The 27,160-nt window shown below is 48.9% G+C and overlaps 3 protein-coding genes across 9 annotated transcripts; 2 read left to right on the plus strand and 1 right to left on the minus strand.

The window, feature by feature from the left end:
- Positions 1 to 1,133: 1,133 nt before the first annotated feature.
- Positions 1,134 to 7,991, plus strand: fbxo3 (F-box protein 3). Of its 2 annotated transcripts, none has more exons than XM_052055229.1 (12): positions 1,134 to 1,286; positions 2,218 to 2,307; positions 2,888 to 3,079; positions 3,390 to 3,504; positions 4,493 to 4,697; positions 4,783 to 4,828; positions 4,936 to 5,020; positions 5,615 to 5,737; positions 5,822 to 5,937; positions 6,025 to 6,132; positions 7,084 to 7,163; positions 7,259 to 7,991. In XM_052055229.1, the coding sequence occupies exons 2-12, from the start codon at positions 2,244 to 2,246 to the stop codon at positions 7,394 to 7,396; spliced, it is 1,272 nt and encodes a 423-aa protein (XP_051911189.1). In that variant the 5' UTR covers positions 1,134 to 1,286; positions 2,218 to 2,243; the 3' UTR covers positions 7,397 to 7,991. The 2 variants fall into 2 exon arrangements, with proteins under 2 accessions (XP_051911189.1, XP_051911183.1); XM_052055223.1 differs by having other exon boundaries at positions 1,166 to 1,286; positions 2,916 to 3,079.
- A 370-nt stretch (positions 7,992 to 8,361) lies between these two features.
- LOC127593696 (zinc finger and BTB domain-containing protein 17-like) lies at positions 8,362 to 12,621 on the minus strand. 2 transcript variants are annotated; one of them, XM_052055304.1, is made up of 3 exons: positions 12,532 to 12,621; positions 10,774 to 11,667; positions 8,362 to 9,258 (listed from the first exon to the last, which is right to left on the minus strand). In XM_052055304.1, exons 2-3 carry the CDS (start codon positions 11,663 to 11,665, stop codon positions 8,900 to 8,902), a joined length of 1,251 nt encoding a protein of 416 aa, XP_051911264.1. In that variant the 5' UTR covers positions 11,666 to 11,667; positions 12,532 to 12,621; the 3' UTR covers positions 8,362 to 8,899. The 2 variants fall into 2 exon arrangements, with proteins under 2 accessions (XP_051911264.1, XP_051911256.1); XM_052055296.1 differs by having other exon boundaries at positions 12,423 to 12,582.
- An 800-nt stretch (positions 12,622 to 13,421) lies between these two features.
- On the plus strand, positions 13,422 to 26,846 carry LOC127592981 (NHS-like protein 1). 5 transcript variants are annotated; one of them, XM_052054142.1, is made up of 11 exons: positions 13,422 to 14,355; positions 17,748 to 17,858; positions 18,540 to 18,685; positions 18,944 to 19,018; positions 19,624 to 19,852; positions 20,674 to 20,811; positions 21,053 to 21,339; positions 22,231 to 25,432; positions 25,509 to 25,575; positions 25,654 to 25,687; positions 26,001 to 26,153. In XM_052054142.1, exons 1-10 carry the CDS (start codon positions 13,737 to 13,739, stop codon positions 25,679 to 25,681), a joined length of 4,902 nt encoding a protein of 1,633 aa, XP_051910102.1. In that variant the 5' UTR covers positions 13,422 to 13,736; the 3' UTR covers positions 25,682 to 25,687; positions 26,001 to 26,153. The 5 variants fall into 5 exon arrangements, with proteins under 5 accessions (XP_051910102.1, XP_051910105.1, XP_051910088.1 ...); XM_052054145.1 differs by having other exon boundaries at positions 25,657 to 25,687; XM_052054128.1 differs by lacking the exon at positions 25,654 to 25,687 and having other exon boundaries at positions 26,001 to 26,846.
- The last annotated feature ends 314 nt before the right edge of the window (positions 26,847 to 27,160 follow it).

The raw sequence follows: 27,160 nt of genomic DNA on the forward strand, positions 1-27,160 counted from the left end.
GAGCCACAAAATCAGTGTGTCCCACAGCTCGAAAATTTGCCCAATGGTTGCAAGACCCAAGAAGACAGGGGAATCTATTCTGTGATCATTATTTCTCATGTATCATGAAGCAGTGTGAAAATAGTTAGCCTCACAGCCAGTAGATTCGGGTTCTAATTTTCCTCTTACATCCCGACAACACGCTTCTTGGGTGAACTGAAGATTTGATTTTGAATGGGGAATGGTTATGTTTTTTGCAGGAAATCCAGGCGTTTTTCAGTTGTTATTAGGAAATGTAGCTTTTGTTGTTGTTCCTCTTACTCAATTCGAACAATTAGCAAATGGGACTAAGTTATTTTAATAACATCGAAAGTCAAGCTCAGCCTAGGCTTGGAGGAAAAAAATTTAATACACAATGTGTGTTTTTGCCGACGTCATTTTTTAAAACCTCACTTCCCAGCATGAGCAGAGGTGTATGAACAAGTTGTTTTCATAGCATGACCTACGCGTCCCCTGCGATTGGCTGGCACCCAGTTCAGAGTGTACTTTTTTTTTTTTTTTACTTGCCCGAAAATTGTTCCAGCACGCTCGCGACAATCGTCAGGATAAACATTACGGATAGCAAGTCAAGCTAACGCGAGCTAGCGACTGATTATAAAAACACACGTGATGTAAATTAATAAAAGAGGAAAACCGTGTCATTGCGCCAAATTGTGAAAAAATGGGTATAACTGGTATTAAAGTTTCCTTTTTATTTTTGTACGTGTACTGTTTTTGTTCGTGTTCAGGTGTTTACAATCGTCAGGATAAACATTACGGATAGCAAGTCAAGCTAACGCGAGCTAGCGACTGATTATAAAAACGCACGTGATGTAAATTAATAAAAGAGGAAAACCATGTCATTGCGCCAAATTGTGAAAAAATGGGTATAATATTAATAAAATTAAAACGACATGAAAAACAATGCCGCCTTGCGCTTGCTACGGTTATCTTCGAATTCGAAGGGAAAGGGACGCTCTCTAGCAAGGGGATTATCTTTTCTAACGGGCGGCGAACCCTCTTTTCACCAGCTGCCATGATAAACTCCAGACCCATCTGGCGTCCTGTTTGTTTTTGTAGGTGGTTATATCGTCCAGATGGGGGCGACGTCGCACTTTAAAAATGATTAGCCAACAGTTGACTTGGCCGTGGAGGGGGAGAAGAAGAAAAAGATTGTCAACAATGGCGACCGAGTTTCGAATGGAGTTGCTACCTTCGGACCCGCTGCTGCACATATTGTCCTTCCTTGACTTTCGAGACTTGGTCCAGTGAGTATAAGATACCGAACGCTTCTTCCGGCCACCGCACATACAAGGTGGTAGTGATGTTTCTTGCCGAAGACGAGCGGAAAGTAAAGAGGTCCCCGTGCAGCGAAGACGGCTAACAACAACAACAGTTAGCATTTTGCCAGCCAACTTGTCAAGTTATGAAATCAGCAACGACAGCGGTTGATTAAAAAAATGTTTGTGTCTTATTACAACAAACATTAAAAACGGAGCCGATTACGGAGTGTTGAACTTTAATGCAAAAGACGAACATGTCATAGTTTCATTACTTTAGCCAGCCATGACCGACTATGAAGAGGTTGCAAAAGTACTCCTACCCCCTACTGCAGTTGAAGTAGATGCTTGTGGAAACGTCTGGACTGGTTTGTGTGTTGACTCAACGCTGATACCATGTTGAATAGAAACGTGGTGTAATAAATGGAGGCAATTTTTAGATGCAACCCCACGGAATGGGAATATCTTGCTTCTCCCACTCCAGAAAAGAGGGTTAATGTGTCTTACTGTATAAACTGCCTTACACAACAACATTCCTATGCAGACTCAATTTAATGTAATCATTTTATTGAACAAAAGCCAAAGGCGATAAGCATAAACAAGTTTCTATGGCACAGTTTTTATTGCTCAGTCATTCTGACTGGCTAAAAGTTTGCCACTCTTATGCTGCATTCGAGGAAGGTGGGAAGTCGGACGTTTCCCACTTCTGACTAGGAAAAGTCTTTGAACTGGGAGCTATGAGTTGCGAAGTCGGGGAGGGGGGGGGAATCTGAGTTCACAGTGCTATTCTGAAGCAAAGTACAGATATTAAAAAACGCCCACTCAAGTACAGTTATGAAGTTGAATCTTATTGCGACTTTTTTTTTACCACCACCTTGCTATTCAAACGAATGCAATTGTATGTGTGCTTGGTCTACAGCATCAGTTCCACCAACAGGAGGCTGAATGAGTTGTCCAAACACAATCCGCTGTGGAGGTCGCTGTGCTCCAAACACTGGCTGCTCACAGAGTAAGTTACACAAGCTTTGAAAGTTTTTTTTTTTTCAGTTGATGCATCAACTTGCATCAACTTCCAGAGAAACAATATGAACAAATACATACTTGGGGAATTCCATGCCAAATTACTCCTTGGATTTAACCAATACAAATCTTGATGTTAATGAAACTTGCTGTACTGGTTGCCAGTCATGTCGCAACGCAAAATCTTATAAGGTCAAGTTACTAATTTATGTACCAATCTTCTAAATGATTGCCGATTTGGATTCCTTGTTGAATCCCCTTTCCAATGACACTTCTAGAAGATTGACCTGGAGTAGTTGTAAGGGTTCAAAGCCACGCCCCTTTTTTGCCAGTCTAATTCAAATTTGGTAGGCCCTGCTCCGATTGGCCTAGAATTTGAGATTTCGTGTTGCGCCATCACCATCAACAAGTACAGTTTTTCAAATTAAAATCCGCCTGGTTGTATTCCTCAGATTTTTTTTGGAGGGGGGGGGATTTGGGGGGGTGCAATGAGGCATGGTGTGAGCCACTTAGGTTTGGTAATGTGCAAAATTGTGCAGCCCTACTTGGTTGTTGTTGACCTGCACAAGTTTTGTTGAAATGTGCTTCGATTTTTAGCTCGGAGCGGGTGCGCAGCAGGCGGTCCTGGTTCAACCTCTTCAGGGAGTACTACGACGACCTGGGCCGCTACATCCAGTACTACTCTGTGTTGAAAAGAGCCTGGGAACAGCTGACCAATTTCCTGCGGCAGAGATGTCCACGAATGATCGCGTCACTTAAGGGTGATGTCATGAGACGCTCTCATTGCATTCGCATCCCCATATTATTCTAACTTTGCAATCTACCGCATACTAGGGCTGGACCATTCATCAAAATGGAATCGTGATTTCAAGTTTTCATTCTCGAGATAAAAAAAAAAAAAGCAATGAATGTGCGGAGCGGTGCGGCACGTTTCCCCATGTTATGAAAGTACCCTGAATGCACTGCGTAGCAAGCGTGTCGACTATATGATTACTGCAAATGCACCCTTAGCGTTTGTCGTCCTTGCTACCTCATGTTGGGTTCCCCCTTTCTGTTTGTTTGGCGGTCCAGAAGGTGCCACAGAGGCAGAGCTGGGCAGCATCGAGGCTCAGATCGGCTGCCGCCTTCCGGACGACTACCGTTGCTCGTACCGCATACACAATGGCCAGATGCTGGTCATCCCAGGGTCAGTATGTTCGCAGCTGCGTCGCGCGCGTGCGTGTCCTTGTGCATATGTCGCAGTACAGTGAAACTACTCAACTCAACTGTATTTCTAGAGCACTTTCAAACAGCCATCGCTGCGTACTAAGTGCTGTACATGGAGCCATTTAACATATACAACAAACAACAAATCTACAACAAAATCATGTTTGCAGCAAGAGATTTTTCACAACAGGGGGCTTTTCACTGTAGCAAATTTTATCTCAGATGTATACACGAACACACACAAAAAATGTATATATGTACTTTTTATTTTTATTCCCATTGTGCACAAGCATGAGATACCGGTACTCTTATTTGACACTTGATATAGCCAGCGTAGGAAAAAAAAAAGGGAAAGAAACTGCGAAATTTACGATCGGCATTCACTTTCACTGACATCAATTTCTTGCATAATGTCTTTTACTTTGCTTCCTCCATCTTTCATTTGTATTACTTTTATCCTGTCTTCAAGCGTGAATGCTTTCCGTTTCTTAACTCCTTGATCCGCAAAGGTCCGTTTTGTCACCATTTTAGCAATGCGACGTTCGCGCTGCGTCTGAAACAAATACTTCCTGTACTCCTGCACATGTGTGGAGTGTGGTGGTTGCTGTTGGGTTAGACTTTTGCGGAAGGCTTTTTTTTTTCGTTGTAGTGAATCTCGTTGCGAGGCAAGAGCAGAGATAAAGATTTCTTGTAACGGAACGGGGGGCCGGGGGGGGGGGCTTTTCATTGTAGGCAGAGCAGAAAAGTGGGAATGGCTTTTCATGCATGAACATTTTTTTTCACACTAGGAGGTATTTTCGTCCATGCGGGTTTCGTTGTAGAGGAGTTTCACTGTATGTCCCTTTTGAGTGTATGTCTGTGGGTGTGAGTTGCGCTACGTATGTTCTATGTGCGTACGCCGCTTACCTGTATGCTTATTACGGCCGCGTGCGTCCTCATGCCTTCGCGGCCTTGCGTGTCCCCTTCAGGCTGATGGGCAGCATGTCGCTGTCCAATCACTACCGCTCGGAGGTGCTGCTGGACGTGGAGACGGCGGCGGGGGGGTTCCAGCAGAAGAAGGGGATGAGGCGCTGCCTTCCGCTCACGTTTTGCTTCCACACGGGCCTCAGCCAATACATGGCCCTGGAGCACACCGAAGGGCGCCGCAAGTTTGAGAGCTTCTACCCCTGCCCTGTTTGTACAACCTTCATGCCAGCAGGGGGGGGGGAATGTTACATCATGGCTGCTTGTGTCATTGTCACTTTTCTCTCTCTGTCAGGATCAGACAGCCCAGGATCCCTCCGTCATAGACATGTTTATCACAGGTGGGTTCCCTGTTACTACCCCCCCCCCCCCCCCCCACACACACACACACACGTGTCCACACGCTGTTTTTGTGAAAAAGAAACAAATGTGTGCTGGATGTGTTCAGGTTCCTCCTTTTTGGAGTGGTTCACCACCTACGTCAACAACGTGGTCACGGGCGAGTACCCGATCATCCGAGACCAGATCTTCAGGTACGCCATCTCATGCTATCTTGGAGGTCTTAGGGTCTGCGCTTTGCTGCGAATAGCAACCCCCCCCCCTAAAAAGTCATTGATTCCCCCACCTTCCCCCAAAAGCTTAACAATTGCCTCCATTAATTGTCAGCTGAAAATATATTTGATTGTGAATCATTTCAAACGAGATGCATCACCTCAACACAGACTTCCTCGACACGTCTTGGGGTACTACTTTCCTATTTCGACAGGACTGTGGAGGCATTTTCGAGTGTTTCAGAGACGGCACCAAAAAAAAAAAAAAAAAGACCGAAAAAGACCCCCCGCCCCAAAAATAAATAAATAAAAAATCGGATTCTCTGCAGCGTCCGCAAGTACAATCCTCCCGACTTGCCCCCCTTAGACTACAAATGTCGCAGGTAGCGAGATGCTAATTTCCGAAAGCGAGAGCCATGTCTCTGGAATTTGAACTTGTTTAGAGCAGTGAGTCTATCGCGAGACTAATGTGACGACGCCCGTCCCCCCCCCCCACCACCACCACGAGTGCTACGCGAAAGAATCACTGGTTATGCACAGTTCGGTTGTGTTTAACTTGACGTCGCTCCCCCGCAGGTACGTGCACGACAAAAGCTGCGTGACCACCACGGGCGACATCACCGTCTCCGTTTCCACCTCCTTCCTGCCCGAGCTCTCCTCCGTCCACCCGCCGCACTTTTTCTTCACTTACCGCATCAGGTAAGGTGCGTCAGCATCAGCGCCGGACGCCCCCCCCCCCCCCCTTGACCCCGCCGCTGACCGGCCAAATATGTGCCCGCCCAGAATCGAGATGGCGAGCGGCGCCCCGCCCGAGGTGGCCTGCCAGCTGGACAGCCGCTACTGGAAAATCACCACGTCCGACGGCAACGTGGAGGAGGTGCAGGGGCCCGGCGTGGTCGGTACGCTGCTCAACTCGCCGGAGGGGGGGGGGGGTCGACTCTGCTTGGGGGAAGTGAGCAATTAAGTGCGTTTGTGTGTGAGAGCAGGAGAGTTTCCGGTCATGACGCCGGGAAAAGTTCACGAGTATGCCAGCTGCACGACTTTCTCCACGCCGTCCGAGTACATGGAGGGACACTACACCTTCCACAGACTCGGTAAGACAATTCGAGAAGCTCACGCAAAAAAAAAAATATCTCTCTCACGTGCACAACGAAATGCTCTCACATACGGAGAAAACATTTGGACTCTGCGGGTTTTTTGACTGACTGAAATTGGTCAGTCTTTTAAAATGCCGACGCACTCTCCTCTCACTGAAACACTCTCACACTCGATTTTGAAATGCTCTCATATACACAATGGAAGTGTTCTGTCACGCTACACTACGGCCGGATTTTTGCTTTGCTTTTGCTTCCATTCATGACTGAAATACTCTCTCACGCACTGCGCACATTGTTTTCACTTTGAGAGACTCTTGAAACACTCTCTCACATACTACTGAAATTGAAACACAAAAGCAACTGAGAGCTCGCTGAGAGAATGGGATTTTTTTTCCGTCTCAAATGCGCAACTCATTCACACTTCTGAATCACTCTCACTACCACTACTGAAACGCTCTCTCACAAACTACTGACATACACGCTACTACTTTCTTTCCACTCAAGATGAAACGCTCTCACACGACTGAAACACTCACGCGCCATGACATCCCCGCCGTGTTTCACAAACACTCCTTGCGACACTCCTATTAATGAATAGTTTTTCACTCACACACCCATGAAATGCTTCCATCCTCCCAAAACTTAACACACCTGAAATGCTCTCACACATGACATTCCTTTTGCTCACCGCACACAACTGCGCCACTTTGACATCCGACTGAAACACACCGAAATTTTTTTTTCGCTCGCAAATAAAACACTCTCAGACTGACACAATTACAAGTGAAACACGCGTAACAGAAACGCTCTCATACACGCCACCGAATTGTTTTTCACTCTCACACAACAGACACACTGCGACACGCGAGTCAAATGTGAACAGTACTGACCTTTTTTTTTTCGCTATCGCTATTTATTTTCTTCCGTGTCTTTTCTTTCTTGCCTCAGACAACAAGGAAGTCTTCAACGTAGCGATCCCTCGCTTCCAGATGGTGTGTCCGCCATTCAGAGAGCCCGCGTTGCGGACAGTGAGTTAACAGGAAGTGACACGCAGGACAGGAAATTGAATATTCATCAAAGCCCGCCCCCCCCCCACCCCACCCCTCCTTCATTCCTCCGTCAGGAGTCGAGCGATTACGCGTCGGGCTTGAAGGGCCGCGACGGGAGCAACCGCGGCAACGGCGACGACGACGACTATCCCGGTCTGAGGGGACTCAACATGGCCGCCCTGGAGGGAGCGTGGTGCCCCCGACACGTTTGAGGTTTGCGGCGCGGCGTTTGCTGCGGAAACCAGACGGACGCTCGGTCATTGTTTTCGGCCGACGGTGGATTTTGTGTGCGTGTGTGTGGGTGGGGGGGAGGGCGGGGGGGTTGGAAGCCATTGGGGCGATCTCGTCTCATCTCGCACAGCTTTGACGGCGCTTGTTTTTGACGTTTGAAAGACTTCGAGCGGAGGAGATGGTGAAGCCTGACCGTCTGAACTCTTTGGCTCGCAGCAACCGGAACGGAATTCTGTTGTTGTCGCCACCGCGATTACGCCAAGTCCTTTTGTTTTGGGGAGGGATGGGGCCGGGGGATGGGGGGCAATCCCGCAATGCTTTCGTGTGATCCGAGCTTTTTATCGCAAACCGGGGGCTATTGTGAACCGTGTCAATTTAGTTTCGAGCGGCGGAACAAACGTGGCACTCGATCGCGGCGCCGTGACTTCCTTTCGCTAGCGAGAAGCGCGGCGAGATCATTGCAGATTTGTTAGCCGTTTCCGTGGCCGAGTGACATCGCTTTGCGATTTGGTGGCTTTGGTTTTTGTTTGTTTGTTTGTGATGAATCAATAAATCGGCATCGCTGCCTCGCCTCAACGCCAACGCCGGGTCGTCTTGACACACCGGCAAAAGTTTCCTTGCCACACACGCAATGCGAAGGAAGGAGGAGTAAATGTTGGCGAATGAAAGCAAAACAGGGCGGAGAAACTCAAGTGCTCCAGGGCCACGTTCCATTTTTAAAACAGATGGGACACAATGGAACAGTGTGGCAAGTGTCCGCATTACAGTTTGAGGTTCGGGGTTTGAATCCGGCCTCTCTGCCATGCGCTCGGATGCTACAGCAAGATTCGTGTTCTCGATTGGACATGGGTTGGCAATGGCCGTCTGAGAGTCCTACGACTGGTACTGGTGGGCGACCAATCCAGGGTGTATACCACCACCACCACCACCACCACCACCGCTTGCCTCAAGTCAGCTACAAAAGGCCCAGCTCACCCGTGACCATCATGAGGAGATGTGGGTGAGGGACACCGGATGGAAAAAACGGGGGGGGGGGGTCATCCCAATTCATTAGAAATGTAGTGAATTCATGCTCATTTTCGATTGGATCGCTGATCAATTCTACGACTGGTTTTACTTAATCTTACTCGCTGGCGCCTCCTCCTTCCTCGTTTTGCTCTTTCATCTCAGAAATTCGATGCGCCAGCTGATGCAAAAGCGGTCACCCGTTCTTGTCTCCCTCTTTTGGTCTTTTCATTTTGTTTTTTGTTTTTTTTTCGATTGGACAGGTTGAATCCGTTGAGTTTCATTGTGCTGTACTACAAAATGTGATTTCCATTCCATTATTTTTTTTTCCTTTCCCTTCACAAATGCAACCAATTATTGAATGAGATAAATGATTAAATACACTTTAATCAACCCATTGTAGAAAAAGTGACGGCCAAGGAATGCATCAATTGTGCCTGTCGGCGGGCCGTATGTCCAGTTTTTTTTCTCGCCCCGCGTTAGAACATCTCATCTTCACCCCCCGCCTCTTCAATCAGCCTGCGCGCTCTCTTCCGGCCTGCCCTGGTCTCCTTGCTTTCCTCCTTGACCACCACGACCCCTCGCCCCTCCTCGCCCATCAGCAACCCGACTCCTCTTTCGCCTTCCTCGCGGGCGGTGCATCGACTGCAGTGCCTCCGGAAGCCAGCCAGGACGTTTGACCTGAAGCTGCAGAAGGGGCAGGCGTAGCGTCCCGGCCGGTGAGCCGCTCGGATGTGCTGCTGGAGTCGGCTGGGCAGGAAGAACGTGGCCGGGCAGTCTTTGCAGCCGTACGGTCGCTCCACGTCGTGGCAACGCACCACGTGACTGATGGTAAAACCTGCGAGGTAAACAACGTCGGTGAGTGTCCGGGTCAAGTTGCGACCTTTGAACTTACACACAACACTTGGAAACAGCCGTTCGTGCTTTCGTCACATCTCGGTTCCATTTCCGTCACGCATTTTACTTTGTGGAGTCAGCCAATTCTCCGTGAAGTGTATCCAGTTGGTCCATAATGCTGCTGCTCTCCTCTTGACTGATAGTCATTTGATGAAAATACATGTCGCGTGTCTCACGTTTTTTTGGTTGACTATGGGCTCCGCTCATTCCTCTCTTGCATGTTCCCAGGATCCCCCCCGTTTACATGCTAGCACTCGTCACTCGAAATTCCCCCCAAGAGGGAGGAGCTTGAAATATTTTGCGGTGATGACGGGCAGCATTATTACCGCTGCTAAATATGACGATCACTACAAAACATACACTTTATTGCTTTGTCTCCAGTGGAATTTAAAAATCAAATATCAACACTGTTTACACTTCACAACTTTGCAGGTGCGCGGGCGCTTGGTTGCTGTGACAACAGAAATCGACAATCTTTGTTGGAGTCTCATATTTTATGTGTGTATCGATTTGCCTTCATGGTTTTCTGTTAAATTTTGCAGATATATTCCAGTTTGGGTCACAAATGTATACGAGACAGAGAGCGATCTTTGTTTTAGTTTAGCTTGCGCTGTGACGCCGTAAATAGTCCAAAAGGCAGATCAGTCGATCCTAAAATTGTGGGTGAAAGAGGCACGGTTTCATATAACGATGACAAAGTGACGATGACGGTTTGGTTTAAAATCCTAGCGTACTGCCAAAAAAAAAGTATGATTTGGACATTCTTAAAAGTGAATACAGTGATCCCTCGCTATTTCGCGCTTCGTTTATCGCGGCTTTGGTGCATTGCGGATTTTTCAAACATTCATAAAATAAAAAAATATGCAGTGTATATATATATGTATTTTTTTGAAGTCCGCAAGAAGCAGTGAAAGTCAGCAAAACAGTGAGTCACATTGAGCAACATATAAAGTACATGTGGGGTGGGGGGGGGGCTGAGAAGATGTAAAGCCATGTTGATTGGCTGTGCATCTTCTGTCATGTCACATGGGTTACTCTTTGATCTTTAATTGGTGTCTTAAGTGTTATTTAGTGTGTGTGTGTGTGTGTGTGTGTGTGTGTGGCTGAGCGACAAAGAGGAGGCTTATAAGAACAAAAGCAGGTCTCTTCCATCCTTAATTGTCTAATCATCCTTAATTGACTAATCATAAACACGTCTGCTGCACGCTGTGGGATCCTGGCCTGTGTGTGTGTGTGTGTGCGTGTGTGTTAGTGCTCTACTCAAGCGCAAAGGCCTACGTGGGGCTTTTTTTTTAATGTATGTTAATTGGTCGCTACTTCGCGGATTTTCGTTTATCGGGTGGTTTTGGTCCCGTTAACGCGATAAACGGGGGATTACTGTAATCAGTATTTTTTTTCCTCCCCCCCAATTGAAAATGGAAAGAATGGATGAGAGCTCCCCACTCTAGGGCCTCACCTTTCATTTTGGCCTTCCAGCCGCATAGGACGCAGACGTAGCGATTGGAGCGAAAGTGGACCACTTTGTCCATGGCCGTCATTTCTTCTTTCAGAAGGTCGGCGCTCAGGCCGTCCTCTTCCTCTTCCTCCGCACCGCCGCTCAGATGCTGTTTGGGTGTCAAGGCAGACTTTGGAGCGAGGTCATCCTGTCGGATCCTCTGGGAGGTGAACGCTCTGGGGATGCTATGTTTTCGCACCGCGTGGGTGATGGCCGAACCTTTCAGCTTGTTTTTCCAGCAGCCGCAAATCAGGCAGTGGTACATGTCGCCGTCGAACAGCAACACGCTTTCATCCGCCTCGCCGATGGACCTCTCAGACGTGCCGTCTTCATCCTTCACCTCCGCGCCGCCGTTGGGTCTCGGAGGAGTTGCCTCATCCTCCTCGTTGGCTTCCTTTGGATCCTTGTCTACTTGGGTGACTTCCTTCATTTCCTCCTTTACTTCCTCATCTGCTTCCTTGGCTTCCTCGTCCGCTTCCTTGGCTTCCTCGTCCGCTTCCTTGTCCCCCTTTTCGCTCCCGTTGTCCTCCGCGTCGGCCGCTCCTCCCGCCGCAGCCGCCGCCGCCTCGTCCAAGCAGTGTTTGGCGATGATGTGCTGATAGACTTTGTTGAAGTCGCGGCTGGTGAAGAAGCACTCGGCACAGTGGAACAAATGGACGCCGTTCTGGTACATCACGACGTTGCCCAGGCGACCCATCGTCACGCCGTCCAAGTAGGTGGGATGGGCGAAGGCCATGTGCGACAGCTGATAGGCGTGAGTTTTGGAAAAACTGCCGCAGAGGGGACACTGGAGGTGGGCGGCCACGCTGCCGCCGCCGCCCGCTTCCCCTCGAGGTTGTTGGATGACTGACATGGCTGCGTGGTGGCAAACAGATCCAGAAAGCCGTTCAGGAGGTTTTATTTTTATGAAACTTTCTGGCCCTGATTCCAAACCGTAAACAATTTTTTTTTTCAGCTAGAACATAGTCAATGTGGAGGAAATTATGAGCAATCAAACGTTAACACAAACCCTTATTTTGGAAAGCAGAAAAACATGTCAGGGAAAGCCTACTCGAACATCTTAACTTGATTTGAGGTTATTAAGAGGCACTTTCAATCGCGACGGGTGCGCGCTCACTACCATTTAGCACGTGTTTGCATGTGATTGTTGGTTGATTTCTGAACACAGCCTCATTTGCGGTCATACGAGGTGTGCACACTTATGCAACCAGGTACGGGTTGTGGGTCAAATCGATGGTGGATAAAGTTTGGAGAGGATTTATATTGGTTCATTATTTTAACGGTATCACCAAAGAAAATGCATTTGGAAAGCCGGGTAGGGATATTGATCAAATATTTAACAAAAAACTGAACCTGATTGTAGAACTATTGATCTATTACTAACACACTCAATGTGTACTTCCTGGCCAAAGCTTGATTTATTGGCCGAAACGGAACACGGTGTAATTATGATTAATCGCCCTGTGAAATCGGAATGAAAAAAAGCAATCCAGTTATTTGTCCGAGTACAGTCGTTTCCCTTTGAAAACAATGATGCGGCTAACAGCGAACATGCTAATTGTATTGCTTGTTCTTTCGCGGCGACGTATTCCAGCCTCGCGTCAACCGACCTGCCCCTGACGGATGTCAAATCTGTTGTCGCGTAGAATCTCAGCGCAAAAAGAATGGAAATTCCTTTTTTTTCCGCCCCCCCCACAACAAAACATAAGGCAAACCTACCACTTCGGCAAGGCGTCCCAGTGACGTCACGACTTGCCTCTGAGTGACCAATCGGATCGTGCGTTTCGTGCGATCTCCCTTGAGTTTACCCAATCGCAGCGTCGCTTTGTTTTCGCTCTAGCCAATCACAACTCCATCTCGTCGAGCTCTCGTTTGAAATGATACCGCGAGAAGTCCCAATCTGCCGACGGGTGTCTCGTTTGTTTATGAATTGAACATACAGTACAAACAGATAATACTGTACATTGTAATAGAAAGTTTAATGTATAATATATATAAATAATATAATATACATAAATATTTAAACAAGAAATCACATTAATCGTCATCGTTTAAACATACTATATGTTCAAAAGAGAGTAAGAAGTAATCAAATGTATGGATCGAGTCTCACGCTGTTTCCACACAATAGGTTTGGTATGAACCACATGATGTGGTCATTTATTCATTTTTTTATTTTTTTTATTCATATTTATTCATGATTATTTATTGAAGGAATCCTTGTTTTTTTTTTTTTTGAGGATCCTCATGATTTTTGTTTTGGTTTGGTTTTTCTTCCATGATACGATATGTGCTTTAGGTGGTGCATCAAAGTCATTTTAAATCTCCGAAGAACACTGACCACACTGCCATCTGCTGCTTTGGCGGGTTATCACTTATCACAAATGAACAGAAGGTGCGTACCCGTTGGGTGGAGTTCGTGCAGTTTGTCCGGTGTCACTTTTCCAGCCATACTGGATGTAAGTTTGGTGCGTCCAAGCCTCAAATACAAAAATTGAGCTACGTTCACCACCTCTGTGAGCTGCTTTGAATTGAGTTGAGATCATCAGAAGTGATTTGGGTGGCGACGACTCATTTCCAAATTTTCGGTCTGACACGATTGCACGGTGTCCGAGATCCAAAGAAGGAACGATGCAGGGTGACTCCGGAATTTAAGACGCAGCAACATGTGTTAAGGTCGGTCACCATCTGCAGATCTGGATAATCCTCATTAGTAGATTAGCAACACACAAGCGACACTCAGAGGAAGATCCCATTTATGCTCGGATGCTTCTGCGCTGCGGCAAGGTCGGACGAGTCGCTTTCTGAGACTTGAGGGTTTTTTTCACCTGATCTAAAAATGTCAAGAGCCAGATTTTTATTTTGAAGAAAGAAGTATTTGTCGGTGGCCCGGGCCGTGGCATTCTTCAGACGTTCACGACAGGATGATTTCCTACGTGGAGTGTTTGGGTCGAGACGTGGCAGCGGGGAACAGCGTGGCGTCGCAGTGCTGGAATTCGGAGCCCGATGAGGAGCAAGACCAGCTTCTTCCTCGTAAGATGGTCCCGCTTCAGCCCAAGACGGAGGGCAGTCTTCGGCGACGTCTGCTGACGGCTAAAATCCACCAGCACCAGGAAGCCATTTGGGGACGAAATGCAGGAATGGCCGGCTGGCCGCCCACCGGGCACCAAAAGCCCCTCCCGCCTCAGCCGCAATATCCCAAACCTTGTGACGACCATCACCGCTCGCCGCACGACCGAATCTACGCAAGCGTCCCGCCGGAGGCCCACGGCAAAACGTCATTCGCTGAAATTCACAGAAAGCAGCCTGCGCAGTCCCATCAGGTTCCCCGCCCCGCCCTTCCGCAGTGGCGACGGACTAGCTCCTGCCCTCCCACCCCGGAGCCTCGCCGTGGCTACGTACCTCCTGACCCGTCACCTCTGAAAGTCCGGGAACTAGAGGTGCCGCCGCAGTACGGCTACCGGCCCGGCAAGAAGCGTAAAAGCAAATTCTTCGGCTTTAAAAAGCGGCAACGGAGGGAGGCCACGCCCCTTTTGTGCAAAGGTATTCTGTTCAGAAAGTTTGGAGTTCTGTAGTAGTAAACTTTATGGAACTCGAGGGACGACATGAACGCATTGTCGACATGAACCCCCCCCCCCCAAAAAAAAAGCCCTACATGATTGGGCAGCACGGTGGACCACCGGTTAGCACGTCAGCCTCACAGTGCAGAGGTCACGGGTTCGATCCCGGCTCTGGCCTCCCTGTGTGGCGTTTGCATGTTCTCTCCGTGCCTGTGTGGGTTTTCTGCGGGTATTCCACTTTCCTCCCGCGTTCCCCCAAAAAATGTATGGCCGGTTAGTTCTGTAGTAGTAAGCTGTTCTTTATGGAACTCGGGGGACGACATGAACGCATTGTCGACATGAACACCCCCCCCCCAAAAAAAAGCCCTAAATGATTGGGCAGCACGGTGGGCCACCGGTTAGCACGTCAGCCTCACAGTGCAGAGTTCACGGGTTCGATCCCGGCTCTGGCCTCCCCGTGTGGAGTTTGCATGTTGTCTCCATGCCCGCGTGGGTTTTCTGCGGGTATTCCACTTTCCTCCCACATTCCCCCCCAAAAAATGTATGGCCGGTTAATGGACCACTCTAAATTGTCCCGCGGTGTTAGCGTGAGCGCGGATTGTTGTTGGATTTGTGTGACGACGGCAACATTTCAAAACCGGGTTTTCAAATCGCACGTTTGATACAACGGATCCGTCCAACCCAGTTCTCCCTTAATTAACCCCGCTTTCTGTGACCTTCCGTATGTTTGCTAAGGATTAGCCGCGGCTCCATACGCCGGGCTAACAGCTCGTTGTGACGACAGATGGCTTTAGCGTTCGACAACTGCTACTTGGCAGCCTCACCTGTGAGCCTCGCATGCCTTCGCGAAACCACACCTCAATCGAGGGCGGTAAAGAAAAAAAAAACGGCGCAAATGGCCACTTGGGGCAGGATTTGTACAGCCTAGATCTATGAATAACGAATGTAGGTGACTGCGCGGGGCCGCTTTGCTGCTGTAACAATGTGACCCACTTCCTGTCCAATTATTAAAACTAATTAAACAGGCATGGAAGAAAGACGAGCTGTAAGGCATCGAGAAAGAATGAGTTGCTCCACTGGCCTCGATAGTTGGTCCCAACCGGGTTGTAACTCAAGTTGATGGTGCGATTATGGTTCGAGGGCTAGATCCAGTCCGCCCCATCGTTTTATGCGGCCCACTAAAGCAAGCGCAATAAATCTCCTTGATGTTTTTCTTGTTGAATTTCTTCATTTTGGTCCACCATCTGGAGCAAAATTTTTTTCGTCCATTTTAACCGTTTGGACGACTGGTTCCCGCATCCGCCTCGCAGTGCAGCGGTGCGGGGGTTCGATTCCAGCTCCGGCCTTCCCCTGCGGAGTTTGTATGTTCTCCCCGTGCCTGCGTGGGTTTTCTCCGGGTACTGCGCTTTCCCTCCCACATTCCTAAAAACATGCACAGGGGGTGATTGGAACACCCTGAATTGTCCCTCGGGGTGATTGTGACTGTGAATGGCTTTTTGTCTATGTGTGCCCGGAGGTGGCGACCGGTTCAGGGAAATTCTGCATACAAGTGGCACCTTGGCTCACGAGTGCTCCAATCTATTTGGTTGATTTTCTTACTTTGGGTTGCAGGCCAAAACGTGATGAAAGAGTAAGCTTCAATCCATTAGGGCGGCCACACACACACACACACGCACACACACATTCCTGCACTTGTGGCACAGTGAGGACCAAGTAAAAAGGCCTACAAAGTGAGGTTTAACGTGTTTGCAAACACACACGTACACACACACACACACACACACACACACACACACACACACATCCTCCAGCGTTGAGAGAAAAATAAATAAATAAATGCACGCTCACTATGCCTTTATCTTTACAGAACGCTGTGTGTGTGTGTGTGTGTGTGTGTGCGTGTGTGTGTGTGTGTGTGTGTGTGTGTATAACCTTATCACCCGGTGACAGACGCAAGGGCACACTTGCATATTGGCTGACTGCCAATATGTTTATGCTCGTGTGTGTGTGTGTGTGTGTGTGTGCGTGTGAGAGAGAGAAGAGAGAGTGGGGTGAAAAGCGAAAGATGGGAGATAAATGGAATAGAGAGAAGAAAACGATCAAGACAGATGGGAAAGAGGGAAAGAATCAGCGTGGCCACAGTTACCTTGAAAAAAGTCACGTACTGTACTGATTACTTGATTTATAAGAAACCAAGTTCGATGACGAGTTACTTTAAGAATTATATTCAGCAGATACGCGCTACAAAACGAACTCTTCTAAAAATGCCACTTTCGAGTCAGCGATCTGGCCACGCCCATTCCCGCCCATTCCCGCCAAAATAAAGCTGAGCGGCACGCCCGCGACCCTCGCGAGGATAAGCAACTCAGAAAACGGATGGACGGATGGGTTCATGAGATGCAATGTTTTGTTTTTTTGTTGTTTTTTTTTTAAAAGAATTAGATTTGGGGACCTCCTGCGCGAAAAACACGACACGACGAGTGCGTGACGTCACTTCCTGAGACAAGAACGCGAAGTTGAAGGCTACCACAAACAGCAAGAGTTTCCCTTCCCCCTTTCCTCGGTCTTCTAAAATGTTATTTGTCGAGGCCCTTCAGTGTGTACTCTTGTATTTTAAGAGTCCTGAACTGTTACTTTTGTTGCTGCGGACACAATATACATCCACGACGGATCTCCGTGGCCGGAAATGGTGTGCGATTTATTTCAGTGGGTAATCGGTGGTGACACTTATTTTTTGTTTTGTTTTTTCTTCTCAAAATCCGAACATTTACCTTCAGGTGGAAGTAGAAATACGTCATAAATTATGTAAATAATTTTCTCTGACCTTGATGAGTTGCGGTAGTCTGATTACTTGACTGGAAAAAGTAGCGAGCGAGCAAGGGAGAGAGAGAGAAGCGAGAAAATATTGAGCGAGGGACAAAAAAAAGAGACATCGGAATCGAGAGGGATGGATAGAGAGAGAGAGAGAGATGAGGAAGGTAGATGAAGAGGAGTGTGAGGATCACTGAGTTGCGCTGCAGTGGTGTTCCGCTGCATTCGTTGCGTGTGTGCGCGCGTGTACTGCAGCCTGCTGAGGTTGTATTTGTGTGTGTGTGAGGGGGGGGGGGCCGGCGGAGGGGGGTGTTGGCGCAATGGTTCTGATCGGCGCAGCCATCAAATTTGTCTTCAGTTATCTCAGAAAAAACACAGGTGAGTTTGTTCTCATCTCTGCATGCTTGTGGCGTGTGCGTCAGTGAGTGGGTGTCCCTTGTACGCACGCAATAGCTCGACCAGTTTTTGGAAAGGACAGCTTGAGGTGTGCCACATGCCGGCGACCCATCGCAAGCGTGGCATCCAGATCCGAACCAAGTCGTGATTTCTTCCTCCTGTCTGCAGCAGAGGACTGCGACCGCTGGTCCATTCGCTACACTCCCCAGACACCCCAGCAGGGTCTGCTCTTCATCCCCGCAAAAGGACCGCAGGCGAGCGACGCCGAGGACTTGCAAGGTCAGAGTTGTTTCAAGAATGAATGCATCGCTGGGTTGCAAAAACCTGGGTGCGTTCGTTGAGCGGGATTCCTGTCATTTGACGCCGTCAAAGTAGTGCCTTGAACTGTGAGCCAAACTCAATAATATTTGCCATTTTTTTTACAGAGGATAAATAATATATACCCAATGCGAATTGTTATATTATCTGTTGTCTAGATGTCTTGCGGTCAAAAATGTGTTGCTTGAACTGCACCAAATTGATGCTATTTCTTAGCCCGTCAATGGCATTTTGCATTATTTATTAGCATTCGAGCTAAGAAGAGACACGTGAAGAATTCCAAAATGGACGCAGTAAGCTGCAATCATATTAGTCCTTTTTTTTTAAAGGGTAAAGAATATATCCCTGTGAGTATTGCTCCATTGTCTGTCTCTATGTGTTGCGCCACTCTTTGTTTTCAAATATTAATCACTTGAAGGGTTAAACGCCGCTGCACAGATGCTATTCGTTAGCCCGTCTATGGTGTTTTGCATTGTCGGTTAGCCTTAAGCTAAAGCAACTTCATTAGCTTTATGCAGTAAATGAAGTCACAAATATCTCAAAGCATCTTGGAACATACTGACATTGTGTCCACAAGGAAGACTTTGGACCCCCAAATCCTTTGTTTTTGTCTCTTTTCTCGACGTGGACGCGCGTGCGTAGCATTTTGCAAAGTGACCCAGCATGGAGACAGCAACCCGACCACCTCTCTACTCGGCACACCGAGCCCCACCTCCTACACATCACCTGGACTCCGCCAATCAGAGGGCAAGGTGCACAGGCGATGGCGGGACAAAAGCAGAAAGATGGTGAGAGCCTCCCCTAAACATTTCACAAGGCTGCAAATTTAAAAAGGCAAACACAGTGTTGAACATGAATGACAATCGTCGGTCCGGTGAGTTTGTCAGTGAGCTTTTCTCTTCATCCAAAATGACCGTCTGGAAAAAAAACAAAGAAACTTCAAAACCTAATTAAACAAGCAAATATTTGACTTCGGTCAACCTCCGGTCTAACCCCTCTAAGTGGTCTCACTGTCTCTTCTTCTGTCCGTCCTTCTGTCACTTCAGAGGTCCACATTTTGGGACTTTCTCTCTCAGTCGTGCTTTTCTCTTTGTCTCGAGTGGTCAGTTTGGCGGAGAAAGGTAAAAACACTGCCCCCCCCCTAGACTAGACGATAGAGTACCGGTAGAATAGTACCCTGACCCAGAGTTGTTCCAACACGACGACGGCCGCAATGCAAATCCTCGTATCTGACAGAGGTGTCAAATCCATGTTCAGAAAGTAAACCCTGCTGCAGTTTGTCTTCTATAAAACAAACTGGAGGATCGGGGAGCTTTTGAGTAGAAGCACCTGCGGCTCAAGAAACTGTGGCATGGGTTTACTTTCTCGACCTGGATTTGACACCTTTGTACTTTGGCTGTCAATCATTTGTAAAGTACCTAAATCCAAGTGTGTTCTGTTTCACATCACGATCACGGCAGCCCCTTGGCTCCACCAAAGTCAGTGGTGACGACACATAAAAACAAACAGGTTGAAAGGTCAGGCTTGTAGGCCAAACTGCACCGGGAGGGAAACCTCGAAACACACCCAGTCCCAGTCTCGTGAATTTTTTTTTAGAGACATATAAAAATTGGGCCATACTGACCGCAAAGGGGCTAAAAGATTGACTCTTCTAGTGAAGCCCTGGTAGATTGTACGAAGCTGAAAGTAGATGCACCCAGGCGAGTAAACCGAGATGTTGTCCCAGTCCTCAGCCTCCTCGGATGAAGAGGAGACGGTCATCCTCAACAACACACGTCCTCTGACCCCACTCATCCTCAACCCTATTGATCTCACCTCCTGCTGGGACGTCTTTGGTTATGAGACGGACCTCGGGGTGAAGGCGGAGCCAAACCCCCGACTCCCGACCCCGGAGGAGAGGATGAGGCAACAGGCAGATGCGGTGACGACTGAAGTAGTTCCCATCAACATAACAGGTGGGCATCGGGCCTGGACACTGGTCGGAATGCCATTTTTACCCTCACTTGAAATGGCGAGTGAAGCACAATTGAAGTCGAAATGTTCAGGAATCACTTGAGCTTCACACTTGTGTTTTGGACCTGATGAGCCTTAACGAGGGTTAACGAGGTGAGCCTTAACGAGGGTTAAGGCTCATCAGGATGTCTTTGAATCAAAGGCAAAGGCATTCAGAGAGAGCTGAAACTTATGGAGAGGTTCTAAAATGGCCTAAATTTCATGACGTCACTGGCGGATAATTCTCAGGCATTGCAGCAATAATAAAAAAACGTTTTGATACCTTAATCTTCACAATTGACATATTTTGCACCATAGAGACCCATTATAATTCATATTTTTGAATGCATCGTAAACCTAATGTGTATACATGCATTTCACGCGATTTTTACGTCAATCGCTTTGTTTTCGCCTGGACAGACGCAAGGAGGATCGCAAATGAGTTTGCCTTTTTGCAGGAGACTTCAAACCAATGCATTTTACATAAACACGTCCGGTCGGGATTGTTAGTAGGCCTTGGTTGGGACCTCCAGACACAATTTTTTTTTGCTTTTGCAAAAAATAAAGAATAAAAAATCCCAAAGAACTAATAAAAACTATATATGTATGGATAGCACAGATCCCTCTGAACATTTTGAGTGTTTGAAAAAAAAATAAAGAATGTTTTTATAACACAAAATACATCATTACAAAAATTGTAAAATGCGTAACTTAAGGCCTTTTTAATTTGGAGCACACAAGGGTTTTAATCTTACAAGTTGTGTCTTCAACACCTCGGCGACAGGTCAGAGTTTTGATCGGCAGGCCAGCTTCCGAAAAGTGGCTTGCAACCTGGACTCCTCAAGTTGCCGCCGCCGGAATCCGAACCACCGTGTAACAGTCCCCGTGAACCATGTGGGCGTCGTCAATCGACAGGATACAGGTAACATGCGATAGTTCATTGATTCCAATTCAAATATTTGTCTTGAACTCAAAAGTAAAATACAACTGAATTGTACTCGCGAACTGGTTGGGGATTCTTATGTATGATTAAAGGAACCCACATGGCACACTTTGCCAATCGCTCTTTTAACGATGATTGAGTTTGGGGAAACGCAGCCCGAGTTCTTCGGTCAACGGAAAATCGGCGACTCCATCACATTTCCTCCTATGTTCCATTTCAGATTCGCCTGCTGATCAGTGCTCCACAGCCTCTCCGCTTGGCCAACGGGAAGAGGAGGACCTGGTCCTGAGGAAGAGGGAGTCGCTGGCGAGGAAGATCCGAGCCCCGAGGGGGGAGGGGCCTGCTAGCCTCATGATGTCCCTCACCTCACCGCGTGTCGACAGCCTCTCTTGCTCCTCGAACGTCCGCAGCCTGCCCCGCATGGCCACCAGCTCCTCTCTGGACTCAGACGCCAGCTGCAACAGTGTCTCTTACAGGACACTCAGCGCCTCCTCATCCGGTTCCCAGGTCCGTTTCCATAAGCCATCGTCACGGGGCAATACTTGAAGGAAGATGAATTAGGAAAATCACTGCCCCTCTTGAACTACCGTCTTCAGACAGATGATTGGGAAGTACAAACCCGTTCTCAAAATTGCCCTTGACTCAGTGAGGTTTTCGTAAAACGCGCACAGGCGCATGCGGCGTAAAAACCGTCGGGGGGCCTCATTTTCGTGCCGGGGCATTCCGAGTTGATCATGTTTGGGAACTTGGTAGAAGTGGGCATTTCAGCGGACCGAGGGCATTTTCAGTTACACGCCCACGGCACAGCAGACTTTGGTGACTTTGGTAACCCTAACCCAGAATTTGGTGACAGAAACTAGACCGGACCTTAGACCAGGTAAAAGCAATCGAAGCAAATGCTCACAAATGCTGTGCTCCCTTTGAAAGTGGAATCGGTTTATTGAAGAGTAAATAAGTTAACAGACAAGTTTCCCTTTAGGAAAATGAAGTTTTGATGAACAGGACTGAACAAAGGGGCGGCCCGGTAGTCCAGTGGTTAGCACGTCGGCTTCACAGTGCAGAGGTACCGGGTTCGATTCCGGCTCCGGCCTCCCTTTGTGGAGTTTGCATGTTCTCCCCGGGCCTGCGTGGGTTTTCTCAGGGTGCTCCGGTTTCCTCCCACATTCCAAAAACATGCTAAATCTAAATTGTCCCTAGGTGTGAGTGTGAGCGTGGATGGTTGTTCGTCTCTGTGTGCCCTGTGATTGGCTGGCAACCGATTCAGGGTGTCCACCGCCTACTGCCCGGAGTCAGCTGGGATAGGCTCCAGCACCCCCCGCGACCATAGTGAGGATCAAGCGGCTCGGAAGATGAATGAATGAATGTATTACTGAACTAAGTCTTTGTTTCCATCTCCAGGATTTCTCTCCTGACCTACAGCCACTGATACCCTGTGGTGTGAGTCTAAGGGCCGGTCCTCAGTGTCCTTCCCCCTCTCCTCTCAGCGCCCATTCCTGTTCCCGGAAGTGGGGGAGGACTTGCTCCAGTGATCTTGGAATCAACTGTGACGAGTCTCCAAACTGCAGCCACTACCGCTCCTCTTCCACTTCAATAGCAGATCCAGAGTCTCTGGATGGGGGGTCCATCCCCTCCCGCTGCGTGAGCCATGGTTCCCTAAAGCCCACATGTCGCACTGGTGGCAACTGGAGTCCCATCAACCAGGAGACAAGTCCTGTTCCTGCGGTCTCTTCTGCTTGCTCCTCTTCGAGTAACTTTGTGTCGGTGTACTCGGAGGATGTGATGACCTTGTCTTCCTGGCAGAGTCGAACTAGTTTGTCCAGCACCTCCTCCTCCTGCCGTAGCATCTCCCTCCGCAAGTCTAAGCGTCCGCCTCCGCCACCTTTACGGACCGACTCCCTCAGGCGCCGAAACAGCCGCAACAAGTCGTGTCATTCATCATCGAGCCCCGCTGTGGAGAGCAGTCCTGGCTCGTCAGCGCAGGTCTTGGATGATCCCTGGGTACCTCGGGACCATAACACACAACGCCAGAGTAAGCTCGACTCTGGCACAGTCGTTAACTTTGAAACTTGGAGTGTAGACCAACATGCAGCGTCAACCGACAACACCCCCTCAACCTCTGGCCGCAATCTTGGACTCAGCTATTATTCTCTGGTCTCAAAAGAGGAGGGACAACTTCAACATCTCACTTCCCCCTCGAGCGGTTACTCCAGCCAGTCCAGTACCCCCGTGACGGGCACCTCCCCGGGAGCCTCGTCGCTTTCCCAAAACTCCCCTTTCGTCTACCCTTCAGTAAACTCTCTCCCACCGTCTCCCAAGAAGTCGAAGCCCCTCCCTCCGGATAGGAGGTCCTCTCTCCTCTCCTCCTCTTTTTCCTCCTCCTCTTCGTTGTCATCCTGCTCCTCCTCCAACTCCTCTGCTCAGCGTACTCACCCCCCTCCTCCACGTCCTCTCCCTCTCCAGCTGTCACCTCTTCAACCCACACCTCAGCCACCTTCTTCTCTTCCTCCTCCCCCGCCTCTCCCGCCGTCTCTTCAGCCGACTCCGCATCTCCAACTGTCGTCTCCTCCTCTCCGACCTTCATCTTTTCATCCCTCTCCACTGCCACCTTGTGGTCTTCTCCCTCACCCTTCTCTTAGCCCCGCACCTTCACTATCACCGTCATCTCTTCCTCTTTGGCCGATTCATCTCTCACCATCTTCTCTTCCTCTCCAACAGTCATCTCTTCATCCCAGTCCTCCGCCCCATACTTCTCTTCCTCCTCCACCTCCTCCTCCTCCTCCTCTCCCATCATCAAATCTTCCTCTTCAACGTGCTCCTACGAAACCATCACCTGGACATCCCGCTCCTCTTCCGAGCTCCCCGCTTCCTCCTCACCCCTCTCATTTCTCACCTTCTTCGCTCTATCCCCCAACTCCTCTTCCATCCTCACTTCCTCTTCAGCCCCCTCACCTCCTGCCGTCTTCCGTTCCTCCTCCCGCTCCTCTACAGCCATCATCTCTTCATCCCAGTCGTCTGCCAACTTCTTCTCTTCCTCCTGACTGCCCGCACCTCAAATCTTCTCCTCTTCCTTCTCCCCCTCCTCTGCCACCGTCATCTCTTCCTCATGACCTCCCTCGTCGCCCGCCTTCCTATCTTCCAACTCCTCTTTCGGCTTCTTATCTTCCTCCTCCTTCTTCTCCGCCCTGTCCTTCTTCTCTCCTACCTTCATCCATTCCCCTTTCCCCACGGCCATTGTCAGTCCCCCCACCTCTCCCGCCTCCCTCGGCCTCTCGACCCCCTCCTCCTCCGTACTCCCATGCGGTCAAGCAGTCCTCCCATCACGCCGCGCTGATCTCGATGTCTCCCGATGTCGTCGAGCCACCAGGCTTCGACAGGCCCCCAAATCGCGGTGTGAACGGTTTCAACCTCTTCGCCCCTCCTCTTGTCACTGCGCAGGCTTTGCGGAGCGTCAAGCTTCGCTCCATTACCAATCGGGAAGTTCTCGCCCCAGACAACGTGATAGCTGATGCCAAGTTTTCTGACACTCCTCGGCGAGATGTTGCTCCGAGTCTTCATACCCCTGCCCGTGTTGATTCAAAGCAACCACAGCCTGAAATATTGCCTCGTTGTGAGGCGGTGTCCAAGGATACGTCTGTTTACACTCACGATCAACCTATAAATGGCCAAATCGATTCGGAGGATCCTCAAATGGACGCCAGACTGGTGAATAATCGGCTACGCGAAGGTTCCTGTCTGAAACCGTCTGATGGTACCCCGACCCAAGTGCTATCAGAGGCCAAGTTAACGAAGTGGTCATACGGGACACAACATGACAACCATCGGGTCAGCGGTGATTTCGCGCGCCATCCATTGGAGATCGCGAGCCTGAAGAAGAAGCCCATCCTTCCAAAGAAGCCCACTCTTAGTATTCTGGGGGTGAGAGCATCTCCAGAGCCAAAAGGAGACTGTGGCTCGGCGTCAATCGCATCTGACCTTGTAAATCCACAATGCTTCCCGGAAACCATGAATTCCACAGGGTGTGTCGGTGGACACACGGGTAACAAGTTGCACGGTGACACTTCATCAAGCGATAAGGGCTGCCATCCCTCCAGCACGACGGGTGTTCGGTCCTCTTTCGATGGCAGCGCCGCCGGACCTCGGTGGGCTTTCGAGACTTTAACGCGTAGCTCTTTAGCAGTCCAAATCGGTACTGGGACATCCCTCCAGCAACCTGTGGACAGACAATATCATAGGAAGATGATGAGGTCACTGGGTGAGGATGGGCAAGAAGAAACATCAACTCTGATGTTTGCCGTCGCCAGAAATGACAAACCAAGGAAGAAGAGAAGGCCAACAGGAAGACGCCTGCTAATAATGGCGCCGAATAGAGTATCTTCATCCTCTTCATCATCATCTTCAACATCTTCAGACGAAGAGGCTGAGGCAGAGACAAAGGAGAGCAGTTTTTGTGCCGCCGTGGGTCTGAGAAGCTGCTCCCTGAGCCGCGTGCTGTCGGGCGACAACCTGCAAGGCGCACTCTCACTGACGGACCTCCTCGTGGAAGAGGATAAAGAAGAGGAGGTTGCGGCCAGGAAGATAGATCCCGACCGGCGTTCTGAAGGTAAGCCGGTTCCCGCGGTCAATGTTTGATGCGAGCCGCGGGTTGTCAGTAAACGGCTTCTCTTGTGGTTGCGTAGCTGGCTTCTTGACGGGTGAATCTGCGAGACCACGAACAACCGAGGACCTCTTTGCCGTCATCCACAGGTAAAAACCACACACACATACAACCAACGACACGTTCATGGGGTTGACTCATGTGCTTGTTTTCTCTCCCGCACGAAGCAGTGCATTATGGGAAGGAACGGCTTGATTGGCAGTAAGTGAAGGCTAGCAGGTGGAATGTAGACCCTCAAGCCTTAGACCGGGGGTTCTCAAACTTTTTCGGACCCTTTACAGAGGTTTTGTAAATGTCAAGTATGCACAAAATCATAACACCCAAGTTACGGCTTGCGGTGGTCCCCCAACCACAGTTTGAGAACCCTTGCATTAGACACCCCCTCCACGGTCAACTTTTTTGCCGAGACTATTCGAGTCACCTTCCGTCCCTCCTCTGTCCTCGTTGTAACAAAAGACTGCAAAACCATCCATCCGGAAGACGTGAACATCTCTTATTCGTGCGTCCGTCTCAGGTCAAAGCGAAAGATGTTCGGACGAAGAGATTCTTCCGGTCTGACCTCAGCCGATCACCGACCTCGACCAAGACCGCAATCCTTGGTATCCCTCAAAGGTAAAAGACCGTCCAAAAGTGAGAGCTTCAAGACACTCCTGCTGAGAAAGGGGAGTCACTTGCAGTCATCCTCCCAGATGTCGGCTGCGGAGCGTCTTCGCGTAGCTGCCGCTCCTGCCACCTCCGTCCAGGCCACGTGCTTGTGTTCCGCAAACACTGACGCGACTCTTGATGTGTCACAAACATACCAGAACGTGAGCGCACCCTGGGCCCTGAGGCAAAGAGCCTCACGCTGGCCACTCTTCTCCTCGCCGGTTTTTGTTCCTTCCTCCCTTGCAACGCAACCTCGCCCGCACACAGGTCCTCGGTCAGCAGGTCGGCGGTGGCCTGTTCGCCACCGCCACTTTGCCGGCCGCATGACTGCCATCTATGAGAGGGAAGGAGAAGAGGAGTAACATGTAAAAAAAAGATTGGGTCTTTTTTTTGGGGGGGGGGGGGTGAGATTTTGGGATGAAGCTCTCGTCCCGTTGTGACTTTTGACATTCAGCTCCTAGGTAGAGAGCAGCAAGTTGTGGGAAAAAACAATTATTTTAGAATTGGACACAAGTGGATCAATTAAAGATCAGTTAATCCCGAAATTTCACCTGAAAAACAAAACTTTCTTCTGTATCCCGAAAGACTCATCATCATTTTCCATCAAGTTTTTATGTCGTCTTTTCTCTTTGTATCATCATGAGATCATGTTTGACGACTATCATCATTATTTTCTGAAACATGCTGGAATAAATTCAGCTGCCGTTTAATGTCATTTCAACATGTCGTTTCAATCTCAATGTGTGTGGAAAAAAATAACAACCTCTCCTGGGTTTATCATCTGCTGTACTGTAGTCCAGTTGCACAAACTGAACCAGCATGGAGTCTGTGACCATGTTCCTAGCAATAAATCCAGATTTTAAAAGCAATAAACGAGATGAATATGACGTAAGAATTCAAGCAAAGTGGGGAAAGGTGAAGGTGTTAAAAAAAGTTTTCAAGTGCTAAATAAATAAAAAAAAAATCATGCAACGTTTCTCTGATGAGTTATTTGTCAGGCAAAAAAAAAGAATGAATTGCAGAAAAAGA

The sequence above is a fragment of the Hippocampus zosterae genome, chromosome 2 (assembly GCF_025434085.1).
Source record: "Hippocampus zosterae strain Florida chromosome 2, ASM2543408v3, whole genome shotgun sequence".
Lineage (NCBI taxonomy): Eukaryota > Metazoa > Chordata > Actinopteri > Syngnathiformes > Syngnathidae > Hippocampus > Hippocampus zosterae.

What these genes read in the sequence shown, in the direction of transcription:
- fbxo3 (XM_052055223.1), top strand. Translation starts at nt 1,201, where the DNA reads ATGGCGACCGAGTTTCGAATGGAGTTGCTACCTTCGGACCCGCTGCTG. An exon ending in AAACACTGGCTGCTCACAGA is followed by an intron (nt 2,308 to 2,915) that starts GTAAGTTACACA and finishes TTCGATTTTTAG; the next exon opens with CTCGGAGCGGGTGCGCAGCA. An exon ending in TTCTTCACTTACCGCATCAG is followed by an intron (nt 5,738 to 5,821) that starts GTAAGGTGCGTC and finishes GTGCCCGCCCAG; the next exon opens with AATCGAGATGGCGAGCGGCG.
- LOC127593696 (XM_052055304.1), bottom strand. Translation starts at nt 11,665, where the DNA reads ATGTCAGTCATCCAACAACCTCGAGGGGAAGCGGGCGGCGGCGGCAGC. An exon ending in CTGGAAGGCCAAAATGAAAG is followed by an intron (nt 9,259 to 10,773) that starts GTGAGGCCCTAG and finishes TTTACCTCGCAG; the next exon opens with GTTTTACCATCAGTCACGTG.
- LOC127592981 (XM_052054128.1), top strand. Translation starts at nt 13,737, where the DNA reads ATGATTTCCTACGTGGAGTGTTTGGGTCGAGACGTGGCAGCGGGGAAC. An exon ending in GGGACAAAAGCAGAAAGATG is followed by an intron (nt 18,686 to 18,943) that starts GTGAGAGCCTCC and finishes CTGTCACTTCAG; the next exon opens with AGGTCCACATTTTGGGACTT. An exon ending in CCTCCTCATCCGGTTCCCAG is followed by an intron (nt 21,340 to 22,230) that starts GTCCGTTTCCAT and finishes TTCCATCTCCAG; the next exon opens with GATTTCTCTCCTGACCTACA.